The 25,181-nt window shown below is 38.4% G+C and overlaps 1 protein-coding gene across 2 annotated transcripts in view; it reads left to right on the forward strand.

The window, feature by feature from the left end:
• The first annotated feature begins 112 nt into the window (after positions 1–112).
• Positions 113–25,181, forward strand: part of mon2 (MON2 homolog, regulator of endosome-to-Golgi trafficking) — a 29,985-nt gene continuing 4,916 nt past the window's right edge. The window contains exons 1-30 of one of the 2 annotated variants that reach the window (XM_077711047.1): positions 113–659; positions 2,853–2,916; positions 4,486–4,613; positions 5,460–5,591; positions 6,280–6,409; positions 6,717–6,814; positions 6,903–7,028; positions 7,783–7,977; positions 8,093–8,217; positions 8,324–8,463; positions 9,270–9,423; positions 9,488–9,678; positions 9,793–9,874; positions 10,647–10,828; positions 11,037–11,149; positions 12,169–12,273; positions 12,380–12,460; positions 12,543–12,616; positions 13,867–13,957; positions 14,068–14,169; positions 15,539–15,649; positions 16,622–16,797; positions 16,880–17,042; positions 18,240–18,533; positions 18,636–18,834; positions 19,614–20,260; positions 20,347–20,490; positions 21,500–21,517; positions 22,630–22,758; positions 23,654–23,844. In XM_077711047.1, coding sequence (XP_077567173.1) covers positions 552–659; positions 2,853–2,916; positions 4,486–4,613; positions 5,460–5,591; positions 6,280–6,409; positions 6,717–6,814; positions 6,903–7,028; positions 7,783–7,977; positions 8,093–8,217; positions 8,324–8,463; positions 9,270–9,423; positions 9,488–9,678; positions 9,793–9,874; positions 10,647–10,828; positions 11,037–11,149; positions 12,169–12,273; positions 12,380–12,460; positions 12,543–12,616; positions 13,867–13,957; positions 14,068–14,169; positions 15,539–15,649; positions 16,622–16,797; positions 16,880–17,042; positions 18,240–18,533; positions 18,636–18,834; positions 19,614–20,260; positions 20,347–20,490; positions 21,500–21,517; positions 22,630–22,758; positions 23,654–23,844 — 4,493 coding nt within the window. In that variant the 5' untranslated portion in view covers positions 113–551. The remainder of the gene's footprint in view (positions 660–2,852; positions 2,917–4,485; positions 4,614–5,459; positions 5,592–6,279; positions 6,410–6,716; positions 6,815–6,902; positions 7,029–7,782; positions 7,978–8,092; positions 8,218–8,323; positions 8,464–9,269; positions 9,424–9,487; positions 9,679–9,792; positions 9,875–10,646; positions 10,829–11,036; positions 11,150–12,168; positions 12,274–12,379; positions 12,461–12,542; positions 12,617–13,866; positions 13,958–14,067; positions 14,170–15,538; positions 15,650–16,621; positions 16,798–16,879; positions 17,043–18,239; positions 18,534–18,635; positions 18,835–19,613; positions 20,261–20,346; positions 20,491–21,499; positions 21,518–22,629; positions 22,759–23,653; positions 23,845–25,181) is intronic. The other variant, XM_077711048.1, reaches the window with a different exon arrangement.

Here is a 25,181-nt window from a genome sequence, read left to right on the forward strand (position 1 = left end):
CTCCCGTAACATAAAACAATGAGTCAATGCACGCCCCGGGCGCTAGGGGTCACTGTGACCTCAATGATGAATGACATCAGTGTTTACGGAAGTGGAGTGACGTGTCACCCTACCGAGCCCCAAGGCATTGTGGGTAAAAAAAAAGCCAACCAAGCTAACATCGGCCGAAGCCACTTTGCTTAGCCCAGCAACATCATTTGACAGCTTATGAATGAATATCTTTTTATTAATTTTCATTTTTTAACGACCATACAAATGACGCGCGGTTAATGTCCAAGTCCTTCGAGGAAAACGCACATATGTCGGCGTTGTCGTCGCTGCTTTCCTGCGCACCGGCGCCTATAGCGAACGAGACGGGAGCTGGGTGGATGGAAGGCGGTGTCACCGCGTTTTATACCCGGGGAGCCAAATAAAACGTCGCGGGGGATTATCAAGCAAGACAGCCAGAAGGGAGTGGATGGGTGGCAGCGGCGACGACGACGTCCGCGTCGCCTGACACTTGTTTTACTCCCCTCTTTTCCGTCCGTCGAACACTTTCCTCGGGCTCCAAGATGTCGACGAGTAGCCCCGAAGCGGTGAAGAAACTGCTGGAGAACATGCAGACCGACTTACGTTCGCTTTCCATGGAATGCAAGAAGAAATTCCCCCCAGTTAAAGAGGTCAGTCTGGGAGCTGTATTAGCATGTAGCCTAGCCTCTTATTTTTTTTTTTTTTTTTTATTATTATTTTTTTAATCTTCACATAATAGCAGTATTCAATCACCACCAGCCGACTGATTCCATGGAAAAAGTTCGGCCTTGGTTCTAATGAATAAGCCGCTTGTTGATACAAGTGGGCCTTACTTGCCACGTCACACTCCGGTCATAATATTAGGTACAATTGGTCTGGTTTTTCTTCAAATTTTTGCTCTAATTTTAATACAGCTCATTTTTTTCGTGTTTGCATGACCCAGTAAATCCTCATAGTTGGTAGCTGACATCCAGTAATAGGTTACCGCTATTTTGTAATCATAATATTACCATGTCAGGGTGGTTCATTCATTCTTTTAGTGTAATTTTAAATTTATTATCTTAAAAAATCCTTGGGATATGATTTTTGGTGAAAATATAAGACAATGCTTTGGAAAGCAGAAACGCCCACCATGTCATCCCACGTGACTTGTTGTGCAGTCATCCCTTGATTATTGCGGCTTCACTTATCGCGATTTTTCTGCTATAATTTTTGGGGATTTTTTAACATATTTTTTAAAGTTCATAGTGTGAAATTCCACGCTGAAACTCGTACTGACTGAAGAAGGACAAGAAAGGTTATAACATGTCTGTTCTACATAAACCGTAATATTCGAGGGATTACTGTATAGCCTTTAGGACACCGGTGTCAAAGTGGCGGCCTGGGGGCCAAACCTGGCCCGCCGCATCATTTTGTGTGGCCCGAGAAATTAAATCATGAGTTCCGACTTTCTGTTTTAGGATCAAATTAAAATGAAGAGTATCGATGTATTATAAATTTCCTGAATTTTCCCCTTTTAAGTCATTAATTGTAATTTTTTAATCAAATTTTCTGTGTTTTTAGTTCAAAAATAATTTTGTAAAATCTAAAAATATATTTAAAAAAAAGCTAAAATAAACATTGTTTTAGATCTATAAAAAACTGAATATTCAGGGCCTTTAATCCAGTCCATTTAATCCATTTATAAAAAAAAAAATCTAAATATTATATCTAAAATGGTCCAGCCCACATGAAATCAAATTGATGTTAACCCAGTATCACACACTTCTACGACATTAAATGAAAAAAAAATATCTGGCTCGTCACAATTGTTGGAATTTGCTGAATTGGCTCGGTTTCTAACCATGGAGCTTGGTTGGTGCTTCCTGAAATAAATAAGCCGACAGGACTCACTTCTGCTTTTTTTGTATTCTTCCCTAAATGCACTTTCAGTTAAAAATAACCAGATGACTCTTTGCAATGTTGCTTTTTCCACAAAGTAGTTTTCCCCTTACATAGAGCTTCTATTGTGATGTTGCAAGCTAGAAGGAAAATGCTCTTGCCAAGGCGGTTGGTATGGTTACTTTATGATACAGAGAGGCAATTTTAAATGCTACTTTCTCTCTGAGGTAGTAGTGTGTCGGGATTTGAATGTCATGCTCATATTCTGTTTAAAAAAGGACCATTTCTGTTTTTTGGAGAGATTTCAGTGTAATTGAAAGTGGATTTGTCATAATGTTTCATAGTAAGGACAGTGTTGAAGTCTGAATTTTGCTTTCAGGACATATTAAATGCTATTTACTGTATTTTCTCGCATATTAGCCGCATCCGAGTATAAGTCGCACCCTTTAAATTACCCTAAAATGGTTAAATTTTACAATTTCTCTCGTATAAGCCGCCCCCTGATTCACAATTTTCACCTCCATATTCATACTTTTGATTCAGAGTACAAATGTGTTACTTTGAAGGGAAAAAAAACAGTTTTTATAGCAACAAATATGCTAAAATATGCTATTTACCGTATTTTCTCGCATATTAGCCGCATCCGAGTATAAGCCTGTGAATTTTACAATCTCTCGCGTATAAGCCGCCCCCTGATTCACAATTTTCACCTTTATATTCATACTTTTAATTTCCAAGTACAAATGTGTTACTTTGAAGGGAAAAATCATTTTTTTTATAAGAAAATACAGCAATTGACAGACATCCAAATGATATTTTTAACTTGATGTTGGTTTGAACTTTACATTTGACTGTTTTAAGGAAGATTTCTTCCCCCAAAATGTTTTTGAGCACCCTCTCCCTCTTGCCATCACATTACTCTGCCTTTTTATTGCACTTAAAATTGCTTTCTTTCCCCTCAGGCGGCCGAATCTGGCATCGTGAAGATTAAGACAATTGCAGCTAGGAATACCGGCATTCTGGCTGGTGAGTCCTCAAATATATATTTGTTTTTACAGCTCACTTTTCATTTCAAGGTCTTCATTTGAATTTTTCTAACTATACGTATTTCCCTCGTGTTAGCGACTACAAAAACAAGATAGCTCGACATAAACAGATCCGAGGGAGTCTTCCCTGGTTGAAGCAAATAGAGAAAAACATAAAAGGATGTCCTCAGACCAAAGATGCAAAACGCTTTACAAGTTATCTTATTCAAGTCTCTTTTAAACTGATTTTTTTTACAACCACTTAAGGCTGCCGTTGTGTCATAATACACTAAACGTGCCTTTAATCACTGTTGACCTTTTTGTAGGATTTTGTAACTTTTTTTTTTGAAAGAAAACTTCATAAGTACTTCATAAGACCTTAGGGCTAACGCTACAATCAAATACAATCTACTTTAGAACAGTTTTCACATCACTATGTTATGCTACACCGCCCCATCATAATGTTATGCTACACCGCCCATTGACCTTGTACTCCATCTGCACCTTGGCCATCAAGGACCTTAATATATCGTTATATATATATTACATACCATAATTCATTGTGACTGCATAATACAGGCTTTCACCTTTTAGAAAACACCAAGTTGGGTACTTCATGCACGGCAACGCGCTCATAACATAACATAAACAAATTCAAATTAGCTTGGATTATGATGCAGACACTCTAAATCAGACATGGGCAAACTACGGCCCTCGGGCCACATATGGTCCGCTAGGCTTTTTAATCCGGCCCTCCAACATTGTCCAAATAATGTTTTTTTTTCCCAAGATGGCGCCATCCTGCGGAAGCCAGTGGCAGTAGCTCTGTCCACTCTTATTTGTTTTTTTATGTATTTTACAGGCCTTCTATCTTTTTTTTAAATGACAATTTAATATTTCTTAATACATTCCTTTTTACTTTACTTAGTACTTTATACTTTTTAGTTTAATGATGAGTGATGAGTATGTTAATACTTTAGTCCTTTTTTTCTCTATGTTTCATATGTACTGTTAACGGATGCACTTTTTTATATGTATCCTATCTTGAGCTAACCCCGCCCATCTGTCAACATTTTTAAAGCCAATCTGGTCCCCGAGTCCAAAAGTTTGCCCACCCCTGCTCTAAAATAAGTTTAATCTAACCTTACACTAAAATTAATTAACATTTTGTTTTAAATTTTGATACCTTTCTTTCTCCCTGTTTGGCTCTATTAGCCCCGCCTCCACCCTGACTTTTAGATGCAACCTATCAAGGGTTATTTGCTATTATATTCCCTTCAAAATAGTCCCAAAATTATGCACACAAATGTCCTCACAATTGGATGAATTCATCCCATATCTCAAGACAAATATTTGCCCAAAATTTTACTTGTATCTCAAATCGCTCGTATGTCGGGGCACTCTTATGTCAAGGTACCACTGTAGTATGTTGAAATGATACATCTTGACTGACGGTTGGGTTTTGAGTATGTTAGGGAAGACGAATTTTCCCACTGTTTGTGCTATCGATGAATATCATTAAAATACTTATATATTGACCTTAATATCATATTCATTTTTTTCCCTATAGCGCTCAAGGAGAATAGCTCTGAAGTAGTGCAGCCTTTTTTGATGGGCTGTGGTACCAAAGAGCCCAAAATTACCCAACTGTGTCTGGCTGCTATCCAGAGGCTCATGTCCCACGAGGTGGTCTCTGAGGTGAGTATCGGGGGGGTTAGCCTAGCGATCACGTTTATGCAAACATGTACAGCACACCAAGGTTATTGCATAGTGGAGTCATAAGGTTGAAGGACATTTTGATATGATTTATCGTTTCATTCTTAGTTGACAGTCAAAACACACTCATATATACAGTTCTTAGATATGTGTTTATATTTTAAAAGATTTTTTTTGGAGACCCGAGTTCCTTTTTAACCCATAACATCCATATTTTTCTGCAATGAATATTATGTGGAGAATCAAATGTTCAACTACCGTATTTTCACGACTATAAGGCGCACCGCATTATAAGGCGCACCCTCAATGAATGGCATTTTTTTCCATATATAAGGCGCACTCTATATTTTGGAGAAAATTTAAGACATTTAAGTGCGCCTTATAGTGGTGAAAATACGGTAATTGCTATTGACTTCCAGGTATGAAGCACTCACTCACTACACAGTCACCTCTAGAGCCAGCCATTGTTGATGTTTTGGATTTTTTTGGTATAAAATCTTGCAGTGGGGGAGGAGCTATATGATGGAAGATGTTGTAAACTAAGATGGCATCTGTATATTTAACAGTATTGTTTCAGTTCAGGCGCTTGTGTTTTTTTAAATAACCGACAGTGGTGGTTTTTCCTTTTTGTTTTTTTGTTTTTTCCATATATAAGGCGCACTGGATTATAAGGCGCACTGTCTATTTTGGAGAAAATTTAAGACTTAAGTGCGCCTTATAGTCGTGAAAATACGGTAATACTTGGTGGATAGCTCTACTCTAGGATGGAATATTTTGTGTTGAAGTGAATATTTTTTCTTTTAGTTGAAATTGTGTTTATCGTGGCAGACGGCAGGCGGCAACATCATCAACATGTTGTGGCAGCTGATGGAAAACGGTTTGGAGGAATTGAAGCTTCTCCAGACGGTCTTGGTGTTGCTCACCACCAACACAGTGGTCCACGATGAAGTACTTTCCAAGGTAGTAGTTGCACTGTGTGGACACCCTACCCTCCAGTTAGGGGGAGGAGCAAATGCTCTTCCTCTTCATAGCGGTAACATGTTAAACTAATGCAGACGGACCTCTACTTTTTTCCGTAACTTGAAAATTTCGTAAGTAGAGGTGCACTTTATATGTAAAATTCCCTAATTTGTTCCATGATGCTCACACAACTACCAACTAAACCCTTTAAAATTGGTCAAAGTGGCCCAATTTTGTGAGAAAACGCACAAAAATGAGAGAAAATTATAAGGAAATGATTATTAATGTCTTAATTTTTTTAAAAAGCATCCAAAAATGTGCCCTGCACCACTGAAATATCTCCCTCCTCAGCTATTATAGATGTAATACCCGTGTTTGGCCGCCAGACGGCGGCTAAAGCCTGTTCTACCTGGGCTGAAATCTGTGCACTTTGTAGTACATTTTAGACTTTTACGTGTGCCCCAATGTGTGTGTGAAAATATGTGCCATGTTGCATTTGTACGGTTTTTAATCACTTAATAAGGGAAATTCAAAATGAAATAATGGATAAGGAAATGCATTTTGTTTTTCAGGGATTTTGTAACTTGATATATAAAAAAAATATATACAAAATTTGTAACCTGAAACTTTCGTACTTAGAGGACTTCGTAAGTAGAGGTATGACTATATTTGCTTTTCTTCTTTACAGGCCATCGTGCTTTGTTTCCGCCTCCACTTCACCAAGGACAACATCACCAACAACACCGCGGCCGCCACCGTCCGACAAGTGGTCACGGTGGTCTTCGAGAGGATGGTGGCTGAGGATGAGCGTTTTAAAGGTGAGGCAAAAACATTTGCGTGGCACAATTACACACACCAAAAAGTACCTTCAAATTGCTTTGCGTCACTTTGGAATCTGTGAGATGAAATTAAAAATATTAAAAATGGATAAATAGTCATCCTTTGTTAAAAGTATCACAGTGGGGGAGTACTACATTGAAATAAATGACTTTGTCATTATACAAGAAAAAAGATTGAAAAAAAAAGATTAAAGTGGTTAGCAACATGTGAACATTTCTGGTCGATTGTAAAATTATATTCTTAACATATCTAGATATAAAATAAATATTTTTTTTTTATGTGCAGGTATTGTTGAGCAGCCTCCTCCTGTTCAAGGCAACACCAACAGGCGCTCTGTCACCACCTTGAGGCCAAGTGCTAAAGATGCATACATGCTATTCCAGGTATATCCACTCGGGGGTGGTGTTGAGTCAAGGCACATAACAGGACTTAACTGGTTTTATTGTTTGCTTTTTTTTAACAACTTTACAGGACTTATGTCAGCTAGTAAATGCCGATGCCCCCTACTGGCTAGTGGGGATGACGGAAATGACGCGGACCTTTGGCCTGGAGCTGCTGGAGTCCGTCCTCAACGATTTCCCTGGTGTTTTTCTACAGGTGATTTGCGTGGACTTGAATGGTGTCTGTTGATTGGTTAATGGTGGGGGATTGGAGCTGACACCACAAAATTGAATTAAAATTACCTTTAGTCAGCCAGTAGGAGGCAGATCACCGCCTAAATGTCTTTTAATATTACCTCACCTCAAAGTTATTACACAGAAGGGATTGTGTGTTGTGCTACCGCACATTTGTATACAAATACACTATTTTTCTCCTACAAATGGAAATTTAATGACGAAATTGCTCATTCATGCCTCCACTTGTAATATGATGAATTTGCCATACTTTTAGCCCAAAAAAATGTCTTTAGAGTCCCTTTTTTAACTCCACCGTAGCATTAAAAGCATACTTAAAGGGACAACATATCATCGATGAGTACAATCTCTGTCCCTTGCTGCCTGAGAGGGGAAAAAAACAATAACAAAATCATCATTCTAAGTCAGGGGTGGGCAAACTTTTGGCCCGGGGGCCACATTGACTTTAAAAATTTGACAGATGGGCCGGGTCAGCACAAGATACGATACATATAAAAAAAAGTGCATCCGTTAACAGTACATATGAAACAGAAACAGAAAAAAGGACTAAAGTATTAACATACTCATCACTCATCATTCAAGTAAAAAGTATAAAGTACAAAGTAAACTAAAATGGAATGTATCAAGCAATATTGTTTGGCCATAGTTTGCCCATATCTGATGTATATTCTATTATATATATACATATATCTATGTTGTCTTTTCTTGCCTCTTAGCACCAAGAGTTCAGCTTCTTGTTGAAGGAACGCGTGTGTCCACTGGTCATCAAACTCTTCTCGCCCAACATCAAGTTCCGGCAGGGGAGCAACTGTGCCGCCTCGCCGGCCCCCGTGGAAAAGCCCTACTTCCCCATTTGCATGCGCCTCCTACGAGTGGTCTCCGTGCTCATTAAGCACTTCTACACTCTGCTGGTACGATTCCCGATTCCCTCAAGTGTCAAGCTGAAGTCTTGAGCGGAAATGGTTGACACGACGACCTCTCATTTGCAAATTGTCGTCTCGGTTTATCGAATTTTTTTATTTTTAGGTAACAGAGTGTGAGATCTTCTTATCCCTCTTGGTGAAGTTTCTGGATGGTGAAAAGCCTCAGTGGCTCAGAGCTGTCGCCGTGGAGTCGGTACATAGGTTGTGCGTGCAGCCGCATTTGTTACGGTAATTTTTTTCGAGTTCTTTTGCAATTGGGATGTAAAATACCACAAATAGTCAACGATTGATGGAAACTAAAGTTGTTGTTTTTTTTCCCCTTTTCTTGCCACAGTTCATTCTGCCAATCATATGACATGAAGCCGCACTCCACCAAAGTGTTTCGAGACATCGTCAATGCCCTGGGCTCCTTTATCCAGTCCCTTTTTATTGTCCCCTATGTGGGTAACACTTCGGCTGTCAGCGCACCAGCTGGTAGGATTTTCAATTCTCTTGGTTGATGTTGTTGTTGTTTGTTTGTAAACTGATTTAATTGTTCGGGAGATGTATAGGAATAGGTATAGGAATAGGTATAGAAATAGGTATAGGAATAGGTATAGGTATAGGAATAGGAATAGGTATAGGAATAGGAATAGGAATAGGAATAGGTATAGGAATAGGTATAGGAATAGGTATAAGAATAGGAATAGGTATAGGAAAAGGTATAGGAATACGAATAGGTATAGGAATAGGTATAGGAATAGGTATAGGAATACGAATAGGTATAGGAATAGGTATAGGAATAGGTATAGGAATAGGTATAGGAATAGGTATAGGAATAGGTATAGGAATAGGTATAGGAATAGGTATAGGAATAGGTATAGGAATGGGTATAGGAATGGGAATAGGTATGGGAATCGGTATAGGAATAGGTATAGGAATGGGTATAGGAATGGGAATAGGTATGGGAATAGGTATGGGAATAGGTATAGGAATAGGTATAGATATAGGTATAGATATAGGTATAAATATAGGTATAGGAATAGGTATAGGAATAGGTATAGGAATAGGAATAGTGGTTCGTGGACCACTAGTGGTCCGTCAGGGTAACAAATATTAACATTTTCAATTTGGCAATCGTACTTGAAATGAGAAAAGTAGTTATATTAATAATAAAAATTGCTATTATGCTTAGGGCTTGTTTTTTCCTCAAAGTAAAAACCTAAGACTATGTTTTCCAAACAACATTTTCCTCCTTGACATTTAATGGATTTTGGTTTGTTTACCCAATTTCTATATAGGTGGCTCAGGTTCCGGTCCTCAAGGAATGGCTCACGGTGGTCCGGGTCCAGGCCCAGGTGTCAACACCCTAACCACGCAGGCTGCGTTTGAGTACCGTGGAACCTGGATTCCCCTCATGAATGTCAGCGCCCAGGGCAGCGCCAAGGCCACTTAGTAAGAACCAACCTTGCAATCATTGGAATTGCTACACGCTAATTTATCTTCACCGTTCTGCTAGCTTGGAGATGCTCGATAAAGTGGAGCCGCCTGCCATTCCTGAGGGTTACGCCATGTCGGTGGCCTTCAGTGCCCTGCTAGACCTGGTCCGAGGCATTACCACCATGATTGAAAAGGAGTTGGCGATGGAGGAAGAGGCGGCGGCGCAATTCCGGGAGGCTCAGCCCGATCGCGAGTGGCAACCGCCGACTGGTGAGAAGTTTTCTTGCGCTCTTTTAATGTCTTTTGGTGGTTGTAAAATTGCCCTGTGTTGTTTTAGGGTTGGGTTTGATGGATATTCATGTGGCTTTTTTGTATATGTTTTAGGAGCCCATCAAGTGTGGGAGGAGATGGTCGGTGGGTGCTGGTGCGGTCTTCTGGCGGCCTTGTCGCTACTGCTTGATGCTAGGTAAATAATGTGTAATAGAGGAATGTCTCACGCAAATCTTTTTGGGATGTCATCCAACTGTGCAACTTTCACCGCTTTCCAACCGTGACCGGACGTTTGGTCCCCCGGACGTTTGGTCCCCCTGACGTTTGGTCCCCCGGACGTTTGGTCCCCCGGACGTTTGGTCCCCCGGACATTTGGTCCCCCGGACGTTTGGTCCCCCGGACGTTTGGTCCCCCGGACGTTTGGTCCCCCGGACGTTTGGTCCCCCGGAATGTTTGGTCCCAGGAACGTTTGGTCCCAGGAACGTTTTGTCCCCATTTATACTCCATATTTAAACCATCAATTTGGAGGTGAAAATTGTGAATGAGTCTTTTATATATATGTCTTATAGAAGATGAATTGTAAAATCAACGATTTTAAGGGTGTGGCTAATCTTGCGAGGAAAATACAGAATATATCTGTCTCATAAACCACTGCTGAACTGATATTAACCTTTTTTAATGCACTGAAACTTCTTACTCTTGAAAGACAGACTTTTAAATTCCAGAAAATCTTTGAGACGCCTCTTTCAAACACTTGACTGGAATCTGAGGGGAATTTCCTTTACAGCAAGACCAGGGGAGCCACTTGGCCAGGATTTTTATCCCGGCGGATAACGTTCTTTCCTCTTGTAAATTATTTCAGCCCTGTTGAACTCCGATGTCAGCCAGGGGAAAAAAACCCTTGGGTTGTAGATTGTGGGTCATGCCAGGATGAAAGTTAAACCGAGTATGTCTTTGTGTTTTCGCAGTACCGACGAGACGGCCACAGAGAACATTCTGAAGGCCGAACTGTCCATGGCGTCCCTGTGCGGCCGCCTGGGCTTGGTCACGCCACGCGATGCCTTCATCACGGCTTTCTGCAAGGCTTCTCTACCGCCCCACTACGCGCTGACCGTCCTCAGCAGCAACGCCGCTAATCTGTCTAACAAAGGTAGATAGATGATCATTATACAGTAGTACCTCGAGATACAAGCTTGTATGTCGATTTACTCGTAACTCAAATAATCGTTTCCCATAGAAATGAACTAAAAACTGATTCATTCGTTCCAAACCTCGGAAAAAAACACCAAAAACTGGGTAAAACATTTTTATTTGTTCTAATTTACCATCCATTAACAAAGTAGACTTTTCTTCCGCAGCCTACTCCATTCAGGGTCAGAGTGTGCAGATCATCAGCCCTTCCAGTGAGTCTCATCAGCAGGTGGTAGCCGTCGGACAGCCGCTCAGCGCTCAACCCCAAGGAACTGTTGTGGTAGGAACATAACTGTCAATCTGGACCAATTGCTCCCCTTATTAATGATTGCAATTCCCCTAACTAAGCGATATACAGTCATACAAATGCAACATGGCTCATATTTACTCACATAGGGCGCACTTAAAAGTCGAAAATTTTCTCCAAAGTGGACTCGGTGCTCTAAATTCAAGATTCTGTTGATCAAGGGTGTCAAACTCGGGTTAATGTCAATGTGGGCCAGATCATTTTAGATCGGATTAAAAAAACTGGTTCAAAAGCCCTAAATATTCAGTTTTTATAGATTTAAAGCAATGTTTATTTAAGCTTTTTTTTTCTTAGTATTGGTAAATTTCTTTTAATCATGTTTTTTCATTTAAAAAGAAACTTTTTTTAAATTATGTTCAATATTAAAGTGGAAACTGGAAAATATTTATTTTTAGATTTTACAAAATGCTTTTTGAGTTAAAAACACAAAAGAAAAAAAATGCAATGATTGTTTTTAAAAATGAAAATTTAGGGAATGTAATTTACATCTATAATCATTTGAATTTGATCCTAAAACAGTAAATCGGCACTCATGATTTACTATTTTGGGCCACATAAAATGATGCAGCGGGCCAGATTTGGCCCTTGGGCCACCACTTTGACACCTGAATTGTAGATGTTGCTATATGACTGAGTACATTGCTTGCTGACGCGCTATATTTGTATAGTGAAAGGGGAATGCTTAAAGCATGACAATATTAGCAGTCAACAATGACCTTTTCGTCTGCTACCTTTGACCGAAAAGATCCGGATTTGAGCCAAAATGGCTAAAACAAGATCGGTTTTACAAAAAAAACGTACTTAAAAAACCTCTACAAAAGTTGTTATAGGGCGTACACCATTTGAAATGATCGAAAACTTTATAAGTTGACATTTATCAAATCTAAACAGGTGTTATCACTGCATCTCCTACTGAAATTATGTCTTTATTCCTATGCCAGAAAACCGCATGTCCATTTCTCTAAATTCTTAATATTTTTTTCTCTGTCAAGCTAACAGCCAAGAACATTCAGTGCATGCGAACCCTGTTGAACCTGGCCCACTGCCACGGTGCCGTTCTGGGCACTTCCTGGCAGCTGGTCCTAGCCACTCTGCAGGTACGAGCATCCACTGTTTTTCTTCTCAAAAACAACAGCCGTGAATGTATTTATGCATTATTTCGGCTAACAAAATGTCAATGGAACTGATTGTCCTTAAACGCAGCATTTAGTGTGGATCCTGGGATTGAAACCAAGTGTGGGTGGTGCCCTCAAACCCGGCAGAGCCGTTGAAGGACCCAGTACGGTACGTTTGCTTTCATCCTTGTGGTTAAACCCAGCAATTGTCCATTTGCCAACCCTAAATTTGGCTAAATTTCGTCGAACAGGTGCTAACCACGGCTGTCATGACCGACTTGCCCGTCATCGCCAACATCTTGTCCAGGCTTTTTGAGAGCTCCCAGTAAGAACTACTTCCTCCCTCCGTACACTTTATCACATACAGTAATAACAAATATTTATCTTGAGATACCAGACACATTTTGAGCAAGTGTTTATCTTGAGATTCGAGACAAATTTTATACAATATATACGAGCAGACAGTGGACGTAGAGACAATACACGAGGGAGTTGTGAGTTGTACTGTTTAATATCGAAGTACTGTTGAAAACAGTAGATATTTAGATATTAAACTCTCATGAATATAATTTTGAGAGCTGGTTTCAACAGTACTTAGATATGAAACAGTACTTAAATATTACACAGTACTTGGATGTGAAACAGTATTTGGATATTAAACAGTACTTCGATATTAAACAGTACTTGGATATTAAACAGTACTTGGATATTAAACAGTACTTGGATGTGAAACAGTATTTGGATATTAAACAGTACTTAGGATATTAAAGAGTACTTAGATATGAAACAGTACTTACATATTAAACAGTATTTAGATATTTAACAGTACTTGGATATTAAACAGTACTTAGATATTAAACAGTACTTAGATATTAAACAGTACTTAGATATTAAAATGTACTTAGATATTAAACAATACTTAGATATTAAACAGTACCTGGATATTAAACAGTACTTGGATATTAATCAGTACTTGGATATTAATCAGTACTTGGATATTAATCAGTACTTAGATATTAAACAATACTTAGATATGAAACAGTACTTAGATATTAAAGAGTACTTAGATATGAAACAGTACTTAGATATGAAACAGTACTTTGATATTAAACAGTACTTAGATATTAAACAGTACTTGGATATTACACAGTACTTGGATATTAAACAGTACTTAGATATTAAACAGTACTTAGATATTAAAATGTACTTAGATATTAAACAGTACTTAGATATTAAACAGTACTTAGATATTAAACAGTACTTAGATATTAAACAGTACTTGGATATTAAACAGTACTTAGATAATAAAATGTACTTAGATATTAAACAATACTTAGATATTAAACAGTACTTAGATATTCAACAGTACTTGGATATTAAACAGTACTTGGATATTAAACTCTCTCATGAATATAATTTTGATGGTTAGATTAAATGTATTTTTGAGTGTCTGCATCGTAATCCAAGTTCATTTCAATGTGTTTATGTTATGTTACGAGCACGTTGCCATATCTCAAGGTACCACTGTATAATATTATAGTAAATAAAATAGAACGTGTCTCTCATTTGCTGTAGGTACTTGGATGACGTTTCCCTTCATCATTTGATCAATGCTCTGTGCTCTCTCTCACTGGAAGCTATGGAAATGGCTTATGGGACCAACAAGGTAAAAAAAAAACTTACATGGACATTGCATTTCATGTCAGTTAAGCCACAAATTGGCAACCAATGAGTGCCAAGATCAGAATTAAAGGTCCTTTTATTTTTTACACGCAGGAGCCATCCCTGTTCGCCGTCGCCAAACTGCTAGAAACCGGTTTAGTCAACATGGATCGTATCGAGATTCTATGGAGGCCTCTGACTGGACACTTGTTGGAGGTAACAAACATACTTTTTCACAATATTTAACACCATTGCTGGTAAATACGTAAGTTATAGCTAAAACTGTATATCAGTGGAGGCGTGTGACCATATGAGAAAAGTATTTGAGTATTTTTTTCCTTTTATTTCCTTTCTCTTTGCGATCCTGCAGAAGGTAAGCAACGATTTCATCTTCTAAACTATTCATTCTTTGTACATTTTGTTGTTATTGTCAACCAGTCTCGTTCTTTAAAATGCTTATGTCTTATCATACGTCACTGTGCTTACAAACCTTATTTTGCAATTTCATTTGCTGATAAAGCAGGATATGGCACTGCACTCCATTGCATTGAAAGTAGAAAAAAACAACATTGTTTATACTAAAGGGAAAAAAAGGATATTAATGTAGAGGACATTGATATTTTACATTCATATGTGGAGTGTCATTATGCTGTAAGCTTTGATTATCACTTTTTGTGTGTTTTAAATGAAAACAAGTCATGGCTGCACAAACATTGATGTTAAAAACACAAAAATTGTCATCTAGAATAGCATAGTTAGCGTGTTTTCTCGCATTTGTAACAAAAAAAATGATGACTGAATCAAGGGTACGGCTTATATGCGCATAAATTAGACTTGACATGCACGAAACTCCATAATACAAGACAATAAAGGCCAAAAAAATTAACCGTATCTTGCTTAAACACCTGAAAAACTCACTTTAGCCTGCATTGCTAATGCTAAACTGAAAATTGTGAATCAGTTGGCGGCTTATACGAGAGAAATTGTCAAATTTAACTATTTTAAGGCTATTTTAAGGGTGAGGCTTATACGTGTAGGCGGCTAATATCCGAGAAAATACATTAATTATAATAAAAATACATAATAAGCATGCTCAATCTTAAAATAGCAATTCTACACTCATATGTCCAGTAATTTGTGCTGAAATGGTGTAAAAATTCAAATTTACCTGCATATGAGAAACTACAAAAATGCTACTTTTCTAACCTAAAACACTGTTGTTTTTTGGCTTTGAATTACTGCCCACGAAACTAGTATTTATTGACCTATCTTTGTTTGTGAGGACATAACACAATTTTCTTGAGTATGTAATTTTTCGTATGTGTCTATACAAATGTGATTGTCGTTGTATGTGGCAAACGTGTCTATTTTATTCTCATCCGATCGCTTCACATAACGCCGCATAACGCCCACACCGGAATCCATTGGGAAAACTGCTCTTTTGAACCTCCTCTGCAAAAGAGAAGGACCACAAAAAATAAAACTCCAAATCCACCCACATGTCCATAAACGCGCAAGGACTTAATGCTTGGGTGCCGTATGTGCATGTGTTTGTTTTTGTGCGTAAATGTGACGTTACCCGCAGGTCTGCCAGCACCCCAATGCCAGGATGAGAGAGTGGGGGGCCGAGGCTTTGACCGCCCTCATCAAAGCTGGCCTCGACTACAAGCATGAGCCGCCGCTTAGCCAAAATCAGGTAGGTAAACTTGTCATTGATAGCTGTTACAGTATTCCCTCGATTATCGTGGTTAATGTAGACCGGAGATGGCCGCAATGAATGGAAAACAGCAAAGTTGGGTCACCTCTTTATTTAAAAAATAAAATATTATATAATATTATTATTTTTTAAATATTTCAAAAATATATATATTATTTAAAAATGTGTTATTTAAAAATATATGTATTATTTAAAAATATGTATGTATTCTTTAAAAATATGTTTATATTCTTTAAAAATATGTTTATATTCTTTAAAAATATATGTATTATTTAAAAAATATTTGTGTTATTTCAAAATATGTATTTTTTACATATATATAAATGTATTTTTTACATATATATATATATATATATATATATATATATATGTATTCTTTTAAAATATATATGTATTCTTTTAAAATATATATGTATTCTTAAAAAATATTTATGTATTCTTAAAAAATATTTATGTATTCTTACAAATATATATGTATTCTTTAAAAATATATATGTATGATTTAAAAAAATATCTATACTATTTTAAAAAAAATATCTATATACTATTTAAAAAAATATCTATATAATATTTAAAAAATGTATACTATTTTAAAAAATATCTATATAATATTTAAAAAATGTATACTATTTTAAAAAATATCTATATACTATTTTAAAAAATATATTATTATTTTACATTTTTTTATTTAATTTTTTTACTTCAATACTGAGTTCTAATACCAAGCAGAGAACAACGGAGTGGTTTCCACTTGCGAGTTTCAGCATGTATTTTCACATTTTTATTGAATTTCCGCCAAAAAAAAAATCCCCCCCAAAAAAATCTGCTATGTCATGAAGCCTCAATATTCGAGGGATTACTGTCAATCTAAACCCAACCGAATTGCACCCCAAAAACCTTGAAAACTTGAAATCAAAATCTCCATTTGAATTTCTCTCTCTTTCCACCCAGCGACTCCAGCTTCTGCTGCTCAACCCCCTGAAGGAATTATCCAACGTGCTCCACGCAGACATCCGACAGAAGCAGCTGGAGAGCGTCCTCCAAATTCTCCAGAGCCAGGGGGACAGTCTGGGCCCCGGCTGGCCCCTCGTCTTGGGGGTCATAGGCGCTATCCGCAATGATCAAGGGTAACAGTAGCTCCGAGGGAGAAGAGAAGACGGCATTTCTTTGATTGGACTAAATCTTTTCCTATCTTCTCGTGGTTTCAAGTGAATCATTGATCCGGACAGCCTTCCAGTGCCTGCAGTTGGTGGTGACAGACTTCCTCCCCACCATGCCTTGCACGTGCCTCCAGATCGTGGTGGACGTGGCCGGAAGTTTCGGTCTACAGAACCAGGAGCTCAACATTAGCCTCACGTCTATCGGCCTACTGGTAAGGTTTTGGTTCAATTGTGGGGAAATGTGAAAGAGTTAAATGTCAAGTGTTGACATGTTTTCTAATGTTTTAAAAGTGTTGTTTTATGATGTGTAAGGGAGAGAAAAACGTAGTATTTTCAGGAAGTGGCTGGCAGACAGACGTGATATCAATGCTGTAATACATTTAGATTCGATTTGATTAGATTAGATCATTTTATTCATGCCGTAGTCGGGAAATTTGACTGTCACAGTAGCAAGAGGGTGAGAATACAGATACAGGAAAATACATTTTTGGCATAAATAGGTAATAATTATATGTATATGCTTATGTATATGTATATGTACCGTATTTTCACGACTATAAGGCGCACCCTCAATGAATCACATTTTTTCATATATAAGGCGCACTGTATTATAAGGCGCACTGTCTATTTTGGAGAAAATTTAAGACTTAAGTGCACCTTATAGTGGTGAAAATACGGTAATTGCTATTGACTTCCAGGTATGAAGCACTCACTACTTTACAGTCACTTCTAGAGCCAGCCATTGTTGAGGTTTTTGAGTTTTTTGTATCAAATCTTGCAGTGGGGGAGGAGCTATATGATGGAAGATTTTGTAAACCAAGATGGCATCTGAATATTTAACAGTATTGTTTCAGTTCAGGCGTTTGTGTTTTTTTAATACCCGACAGTGGTGGTTTTTCGTTTTTCGGTTTTCTGTTTTTTCCATATATAAGGCGCACTGGATTATAAGGCGCACTGTCTATTTTGGAGAAAATTTAAGACTTTTAAGTGCGCCTTATAGTCGTGAAAATACGGTATATGTATACACACAAATACATGTATTTACATAGAGTTGGAGTCTTAACATTCAAACATTTCTTTTGTTAAGAAAAATAGCATCTCAAAATTGATCTCCCTTGTGACATCATTAATACCCATTATCCAGTGTGTGGGTATAAATGACATCACACAATGAATCTGTGTGTTTTTGTGTTTAATACATTATTTCTCCAATAGCATAGAAATAAAAATTGGAGATTTTTTTCTTAAACCTTTGAGCAAACCTACTTTAACGCCCAGTTCTTCTCGGCGCCATTTTATACTATTCTTTCCCTTTTAAAGCCTTCTCGGAACGATCAAAATCTGCCAACACACAACTAAGGCAGCTCGCAATTTTACGTACCGTATTAACACTTATTTTTCTTCCACAGTGGAATATTTCCGACTACTTCTTCCAACGGGGGGAAGCTATCACAAAAGAGCTGGAAAGAGAAGAAGAGGTCCAACAGAAACAAGCCCGGGAGAAAGGAGAGACCCTCAATCGGCCTTTCCACCCGGCCCCTCCATTCGACTGCCTTTGGCTGTGCCTGTATGCTAAATTAGGCGAACTATGCGTGGATCCAAGGCCCGCCGTGCGCAAAAGCGCCGGACAGACGTTGTTTTCCACCATCGCCGCGCATGGGACTTTGCTACATCAGCCAACGTGGCATATTGTGGTCTGGAAGGTAGTGTGCCAAATTTTACGTCATTTTAATCGCAGAGAGTGTGTCTATTTATTGTCTGGTTGTCATAAAAATTATGGAATTTATAAATAATCTTTTTTTTAGGTGTTGTTTCACTTGCTAAACTGCGTCAGAACGTCGTCCACCACAGCCGACAAGGAGAAGATCGAGTCTGGCGGCGGGAATATCCTCATACATCACTCGCGGGACACGGCGGAGAAACAGTGGGCGGAGACTTGGGTGCTGACTTTAGCTGGAGTCGCCCGCATTTTTAATACTAGGAGATACTTGCTTCAAAAGTTAGGTGGGTCACCGAGAATTCGGGACGGGTGGGTTAGTTTTTTTTCGTTGAACTCAAAGACGTGGAGCATTCACGACAAGTTTCAAATCTAATTTTATCCTAATCCAAATCTAGTCCGAATCTAATCCAAATCATATCAAAATCTAATTCAAATCTAATTCAAATCTAATTCAAATCTAATTCAAATCTAATTCAAATCTAATTCAAATGTAATTCAAATCTAATCCAAATCTAATCAAAATCCAATCCAAATCTAATACAAATCCAATCCAAATCTAATTCAAATCTAATTCAAATGTAATTCAAATCTAATCCAAATCTAATCCAAATCTAATCAAAATCCAATCCAAATCTAATACAAATCCAATCTAATACAAATCCAATCTAATTCAAATCTAATGTAATCCAAATCTAATCTAATCCAGATCTAATCTAATCCTAATGTAATCCAAATCTTGTCTCAATTTAATCCAAATCTAGTCTAAATCTAATCTAATCCAAATTTAGTCCCAATTTAATCCAAATCTAGTCTAAATCTAATCTAATCCAAATTTAGTCCCAATTTAATCCAAATCTACTCCAAATCTAATCTAATCCAAATCTAGTCCAATTCAAATCCAAATTGTTTTAGCATCGTCTATCTTTCTTGGAAAGTCAGCTATCTGCGACTTGCGGGCACCAGCACATCTAGTTCAAACTAGATCTAATTCCACATTAGATGTCATCTAGACCGACGTGCACCACTGTCCCCGAAAGTCTTAAACTTTTCCTGATGTTTCCAGGTGACTTCTTCGAAGCGTGGGAAGTTCTCCTGACCCACATCCAGTCGGCCGCACTCAGCAAAAACAACGAAGTCTCCCTGGCGGCCCTCAAAAGCTTCCAAGAAATCCTCCAAATCGTCACGCCCACCAAAGACTGGGACAAAGCGGGCGACGCCTTCGCCGCCATGGGCGTCCCGCCCGTCCTCATCGACGCCGTCTCGGCATCCGGCCCGGGTAGACCGTTGGTGCGTTCTGATTCGCTGGTGGAGCGACTCACCTGCTATAATGGCGCCGAACTACTGGCCCCTCCCCCGGGGGAGGAGTCGGCGTTAGAGGACTTGGCTCTGTGGTGGTCGGCGTGGAATACTTGGTACCGCACGGGGACGGACAGCACCAGGGCTCCCCCCGGTGGACAGAAGGAGAAGCTCTCCTTTATCCCCAGCCAACCTTTCCTGACGGCGCTGGTCCAGATCTTCCCGGCGTTGTACCAGCACATCAAGGGAAATTTCAGCATGGACGACCTGAAGAAACTCGGGGTGATCCTCCACGGCGCCGTTTCGGTGCCCATCAGCAGCGACGCCTCCCCCTTCATCCTACCTTCTTACACGGAGGCCGTGCTGACCAGTCTGCAGGAAGCCGTGCTGACCGCCTTGGACGTTTTACAAAAGGTGAACATTCAAAGCGGCCAATAATATGACAGTGAGAGGAGCGAGCGATGGTCGCCGGGTGTTGACTTGTTCCCCGCCCGCCGCAGGCCATCTGCGTGGGACCGGAGAACCTGCAGGTCATGTACCCGGCCATCTTTGAACAGCTGCTGCTCTTCGTGGAGTTCTCCTGTAAGCCTCCGCAGTACGGCAGGATGGAAACCAAACACGTGGCCAATGCCAAATATAACCAGGTAAACCCACGCTAGCAACCATTTCCCGTTATCTTATTTTTTTCGAGACTAGTCATTAGCCTGGTACATGGACTCTTCGTCCCCGGACAGTTCGTCAAACGGACACTTCGCTGCCAAACATTCTGTTGACGGAGCTAATCACTATCCCTTAACCCTAATTCTAACCACTAACCCTACGAATTGTCCGTTCGACGAAATCTCTGGCAACAAAACGTCTGGTCGACCAAGTGTCCGGCGACGAACTGTCCGGCGACGAAACGTCCAGTCACGATTAGCCTGATCGCATATACTTAAACCCAATTCCATTCCTCATTGTTCTAACCCATCTGGAATTTTTTTTAAACATTATTTTTGAATACAATCTGTCTCTCGCTCATAAATAATAATTTTTAAAAAATGAACTAACTGTCACACTACTACTTTTGGCCCACCTTGTTTATTTATGTTTTTTTAAAAGTGAGAGAACATTAAATATTTTTTTTACGTTTTGTAGTTAAAAAATTATTAAATAGTCAAAATTGTATTATTTATGTTGTCCTTAGTGTAGTAGAATTAACACATTAGTTTTTGGAAAACAATTTAAATAGTTTTATAGTATACATAATCCAATGCTAATTTATAATGTCTATCTATAATGTCAACCCCAGTAGAACATATTTTTATTCATGAATCATAAAAAAAATAATGTCCGATTATCAAAAATATTCACTCAACCATTCAATCATTACATAAAAATCCAAAAACCATCACAGAAATCACTCTTAATAAACATTTCCACTTCTAATCCAAATTATAAAACCACCCATTTAACTCTTCCAATTAAAAAAATGAAAGAACTGTTGTCTACCCGTCAATCAAACCGAATCCCCTCCCCCCACCTCACATAAATCTGTCTTAATGACTATGAACATATATATTATTAATACTCAAGAAATAAATTTCAACTTTAATTGCGATCTTTTCTCATTTTGTTTCTTGGGACTACTCCCTGACCGGATAACCGTTTTAGATCCAGCTCTTTGCGCCGGTGAGTTCCATCCTCCATTCCCCCCGTTTTTATGTAAATCTAACCCATACTCTTCCACTGTCATCCATCTTTTTATTCCTAAATGGGCGGGATTAGCAAGTGAGCTGCATGATAGTTTCTCTCACTTTTGCCTGCCATTAACTTCCTTTGCAGTGTGTTTTCTCCGCTCCATGTTTGTGGTTTTTGTCGGTGCTTTTGTGGGGTTTTTTTTGGGTTAAGTCTGGTGGCGTCTTTGCTTGAACTCATTTCAACATGTTTTCATCTTTTTCAGGGCACTGGTTTGGTTGTCAGTGCCATTGACGGTGGTAGTGTTCGATTCATTTTGATTGGCAGTGAATTATTAATGCCGAATGTCCCAGATGGGGTGGATTGGTTGTCTGCTATAGTCAATGGCACTGGATTATGAGCATCTGTAGTCGGTTCTCACATTTTTGATGAATTTTTATAAGTATGTTTTAATAGGAATAACACAATTTAGTTGAATTAGTTGCTTAAACAAGGGAAATTATGATTGGAAATATCCATAACCCCCTTTTTAAATTATTATTACCGTATTTTCACGACTATAAGGCGCACTTAAAAGTTTTAAATTTTCTCCAAAATAGACAGTGCGCCTTATATATGAAAAAAACAGAAAAACAAAGACGAAAAACCCCCACTGTCGGATATTTAAAAAAACACAAACGCCTGAACTGAATACTCAATACTGTTAAATATGCAGATGCCATCTTAGTTTACATCTTCCATCATATAGCTCCTCCCCCACGGACCCTTCTCCAAAATTTTTGATTAAAAAAATCTTTATTGTCATCATACACAGGAACATAGAACGAAATTGGTGATTTTTTTTGATTGATTGACACAACATGCTACGTGCTATTAAATATATAAACATTCTCCTCATTACAAACATAGACATAAAATGTCAATCAAAGCATAGCCTTATTAAATGTTGTCACATTGTGTTAATGACTTTAGTCACTCAAAAGTGTTTGTATAAAAAAAAAATCCCCAACAAAATTTGTCTCCTTTCACATCTAATTAAAGCCGTCATTTTAAGATGGATGGTTCATGTTGCTGCCATTTTTTTTTTGTGTATGTCTTAAACGCAGGCAGAGTGGGTGGCCTTAAACTACGTGCCCTTTGCTGAACGCTCCTTGGAAGTCTTGGTGGAGCTGTACCACAAAACGGCATGCCACAAGGCGGTCATCAACGAGAAGGTCCTGCAGAGTATCATCAAGGTAAGTTTGGTGGGTCGGACGTTTGGTGGGCCGGACGTTTGGTCGCCGGACAAATGGTGACAGAGAGTTTACTGTTGAAAACAGCTCTCAAAATTATATTCATGAGAGAAAGTTTAATATTTTAGCGACTTATGCGATTTTGCTGACTAAAGGGGAAAAAAAACACCGAAAAAAATGCAATGCTCCGCCCAGTGCTCGTAGAAACAGCACATGAGGAGGGAGTTGCGACAGGAAAGACAGTGGCCATGATGTTCTTTTGAGCAGCTTATCGTATATCAGAAATTGTCTCGTATCTCAAAATAACTTTTCTCAAAATTTTACTCGTATCTCAAAATAAACATTTGCTCAAAATTTTACTCGTATCTCAAAATAAACATTTTTCAAAACTTTACTCATATCTCAAAATGAATATTTGCTCAAAATTTTACTCGTATCTCAAAATAAACATTTGCTCAAAATTTTACTCGTATCTCAAAATAAACATTTTTCAAAACTTTACTCATATCTCAAAATGAATATTTGCTCAAAATTTTACTCGTATCTCAAAATAAACATTTGCTCAAAATTTCACTCGTATCTCAAAATAAACATTTGCTCAACATTTTACTCGTATCTCAAAATAAACATTTGCTTAAAATTTTACTCGTATCTCAAAATAAACATTTGCTCAAAATTTTACTCGTATCTCAAAATGAATATTTGCTCCAAATTTTACTCGTACCTCAATATAAATATTTGCTCAAAATTTTACTCCTATCTCAAATTGCTCGTTTGTCGGGGCACTCGTATGTCAAGGTACCACTGTATTTCCCCTTATTTTGAACCATTTTCACGTGAGCCTGTATTTCTCATGTAATAACCATTTTTTCTAAATTTCCTCCTCATTTGCAATCAGACGCTGAGAATGCCTCTGGGTTTGAAATACGCTTGTCCGTCGGAGAGCACCTGGAAGTTGGCCGTGTCGTCCCTGCTGAAGGTTCTGTCCATCGGACTGCCGGTGGCCCGTCAGCACTCCTCTTCGGGGAAGTTTGAAAGCATGTGGCCCGAGCTTGCCAGCGCTTTTGAAGATTTTCTATTTACCAGAAGGTACTTTTTAAACTTTTTTTACACAAAGGGGTGGGGCTTATGAAGGCCGGTTTTGATATATATTACGAGAGCTCCACTATAGACTCGTAAACACTGAATTTGTATTTAAACATATATATATACACAGGTAAATTCAGTGCTTTATAAGCCTGGTGGGTTGCCAGGTTTCACTTGGGGTATAAATGTAACGACAATATGATAATAAATATGATTTTTTTTGTTCAAAAATTGATGTTTTTCAAAGATTAAACCAATATTTTTGAACAGTCAGTTCCATGTCATCAGATTTAATAAGAAATATAAAGCAAATATTGATATTTTGAACCATTCTGTTGCCAAAACAGACATAAGTTTAAATACAACTAAAAGAATTTGTGTATTACATTAATATATACATTTGGATAGTTTAATTCAGTGGTTTTCAAAGTGGGCGGTACCGCCCCCCGGGGGGCGGTGTGAACTTTCAGGGGGGCGCTGACGAATAAACAGGCGAATGGGGGGCGTTGAAATAGTGAAGGGGGCGATGGAGCAATTACAGTAAACTGTGACGTTGGTGTTTGTAGAAAGACCGGAAAAATTGATTGTCTGTAATAAAAAGTCGACAAAAAACAAGCTTTATTGAAACAAGAAACGTTGTCTGCTCGAGCGCTCACGAGCAGCGCGCATATACCGTATATCACTAATTGTCGCGAGTTTATGGTCGATGCAGGCGACTGGGGAAACCACCACCATCCAGTCAGCCGCAGAGGAGCACACAATAGCGCGCCGGCAACGCTTAACCACAGACGTATGCGCACAGCGACCGGCTTAATGCATCAGCTATCCATTTTTATGATTCGAGGTGAACTGCGCATTGGTCTATTAAAAGAAACGAAATTAGCGAATAATATCTGAGGCGCCTGTCTTCTATTTATTTAAGCTTCGTTCGTTGGAAAGGGGTAAAGAGGGGGGCGTTGGCATTTTGGCCCGGCGGTGAAGGGGGCGGTGGCCAAAAAAGTTTGAAAATCACTGGTTTAATTGATCCACATGTCATCTTTCAAGATATAATATATTAAATTATATTTATGGATTTTTCTACAAATATTAATGTATAGTATGCTGTTTTTATATTTTTTTTAATGAATGAATAATACTAAAATAGAATAAAAACACATTACAGTAATCCCTCAAATATCCCGGTTTCACTACATTGCAATTTTTTGGGAGAATTAAATATTTTTTGGTTTAATTAAATATTTTTAATGTCATAAAAATGTATAAAAAAACACGCTAAAACTTGCAAGCAAAAAAACACTCACCTGTTCCTTATTTACGCTTTAATTGTTAACACATTAGCG

Source organism: Stigmatopora nigra, unplaced genomic scaffold, assembly GCF_051989575.1.
Source record: "Stigmatopora nigra isolate UIUO_SnigA unplaced genomic scaffold, RoL_Snig_1.1 HiC_scaffold_25, whole genome shotgun sequence".
Lineage (NCBI taxonomy): Eukaryota > Metazoa > Chordata > Actinopteri > Syngnathiformes > Syngnathidae > Stigmatopora > Stigmatopora nigra.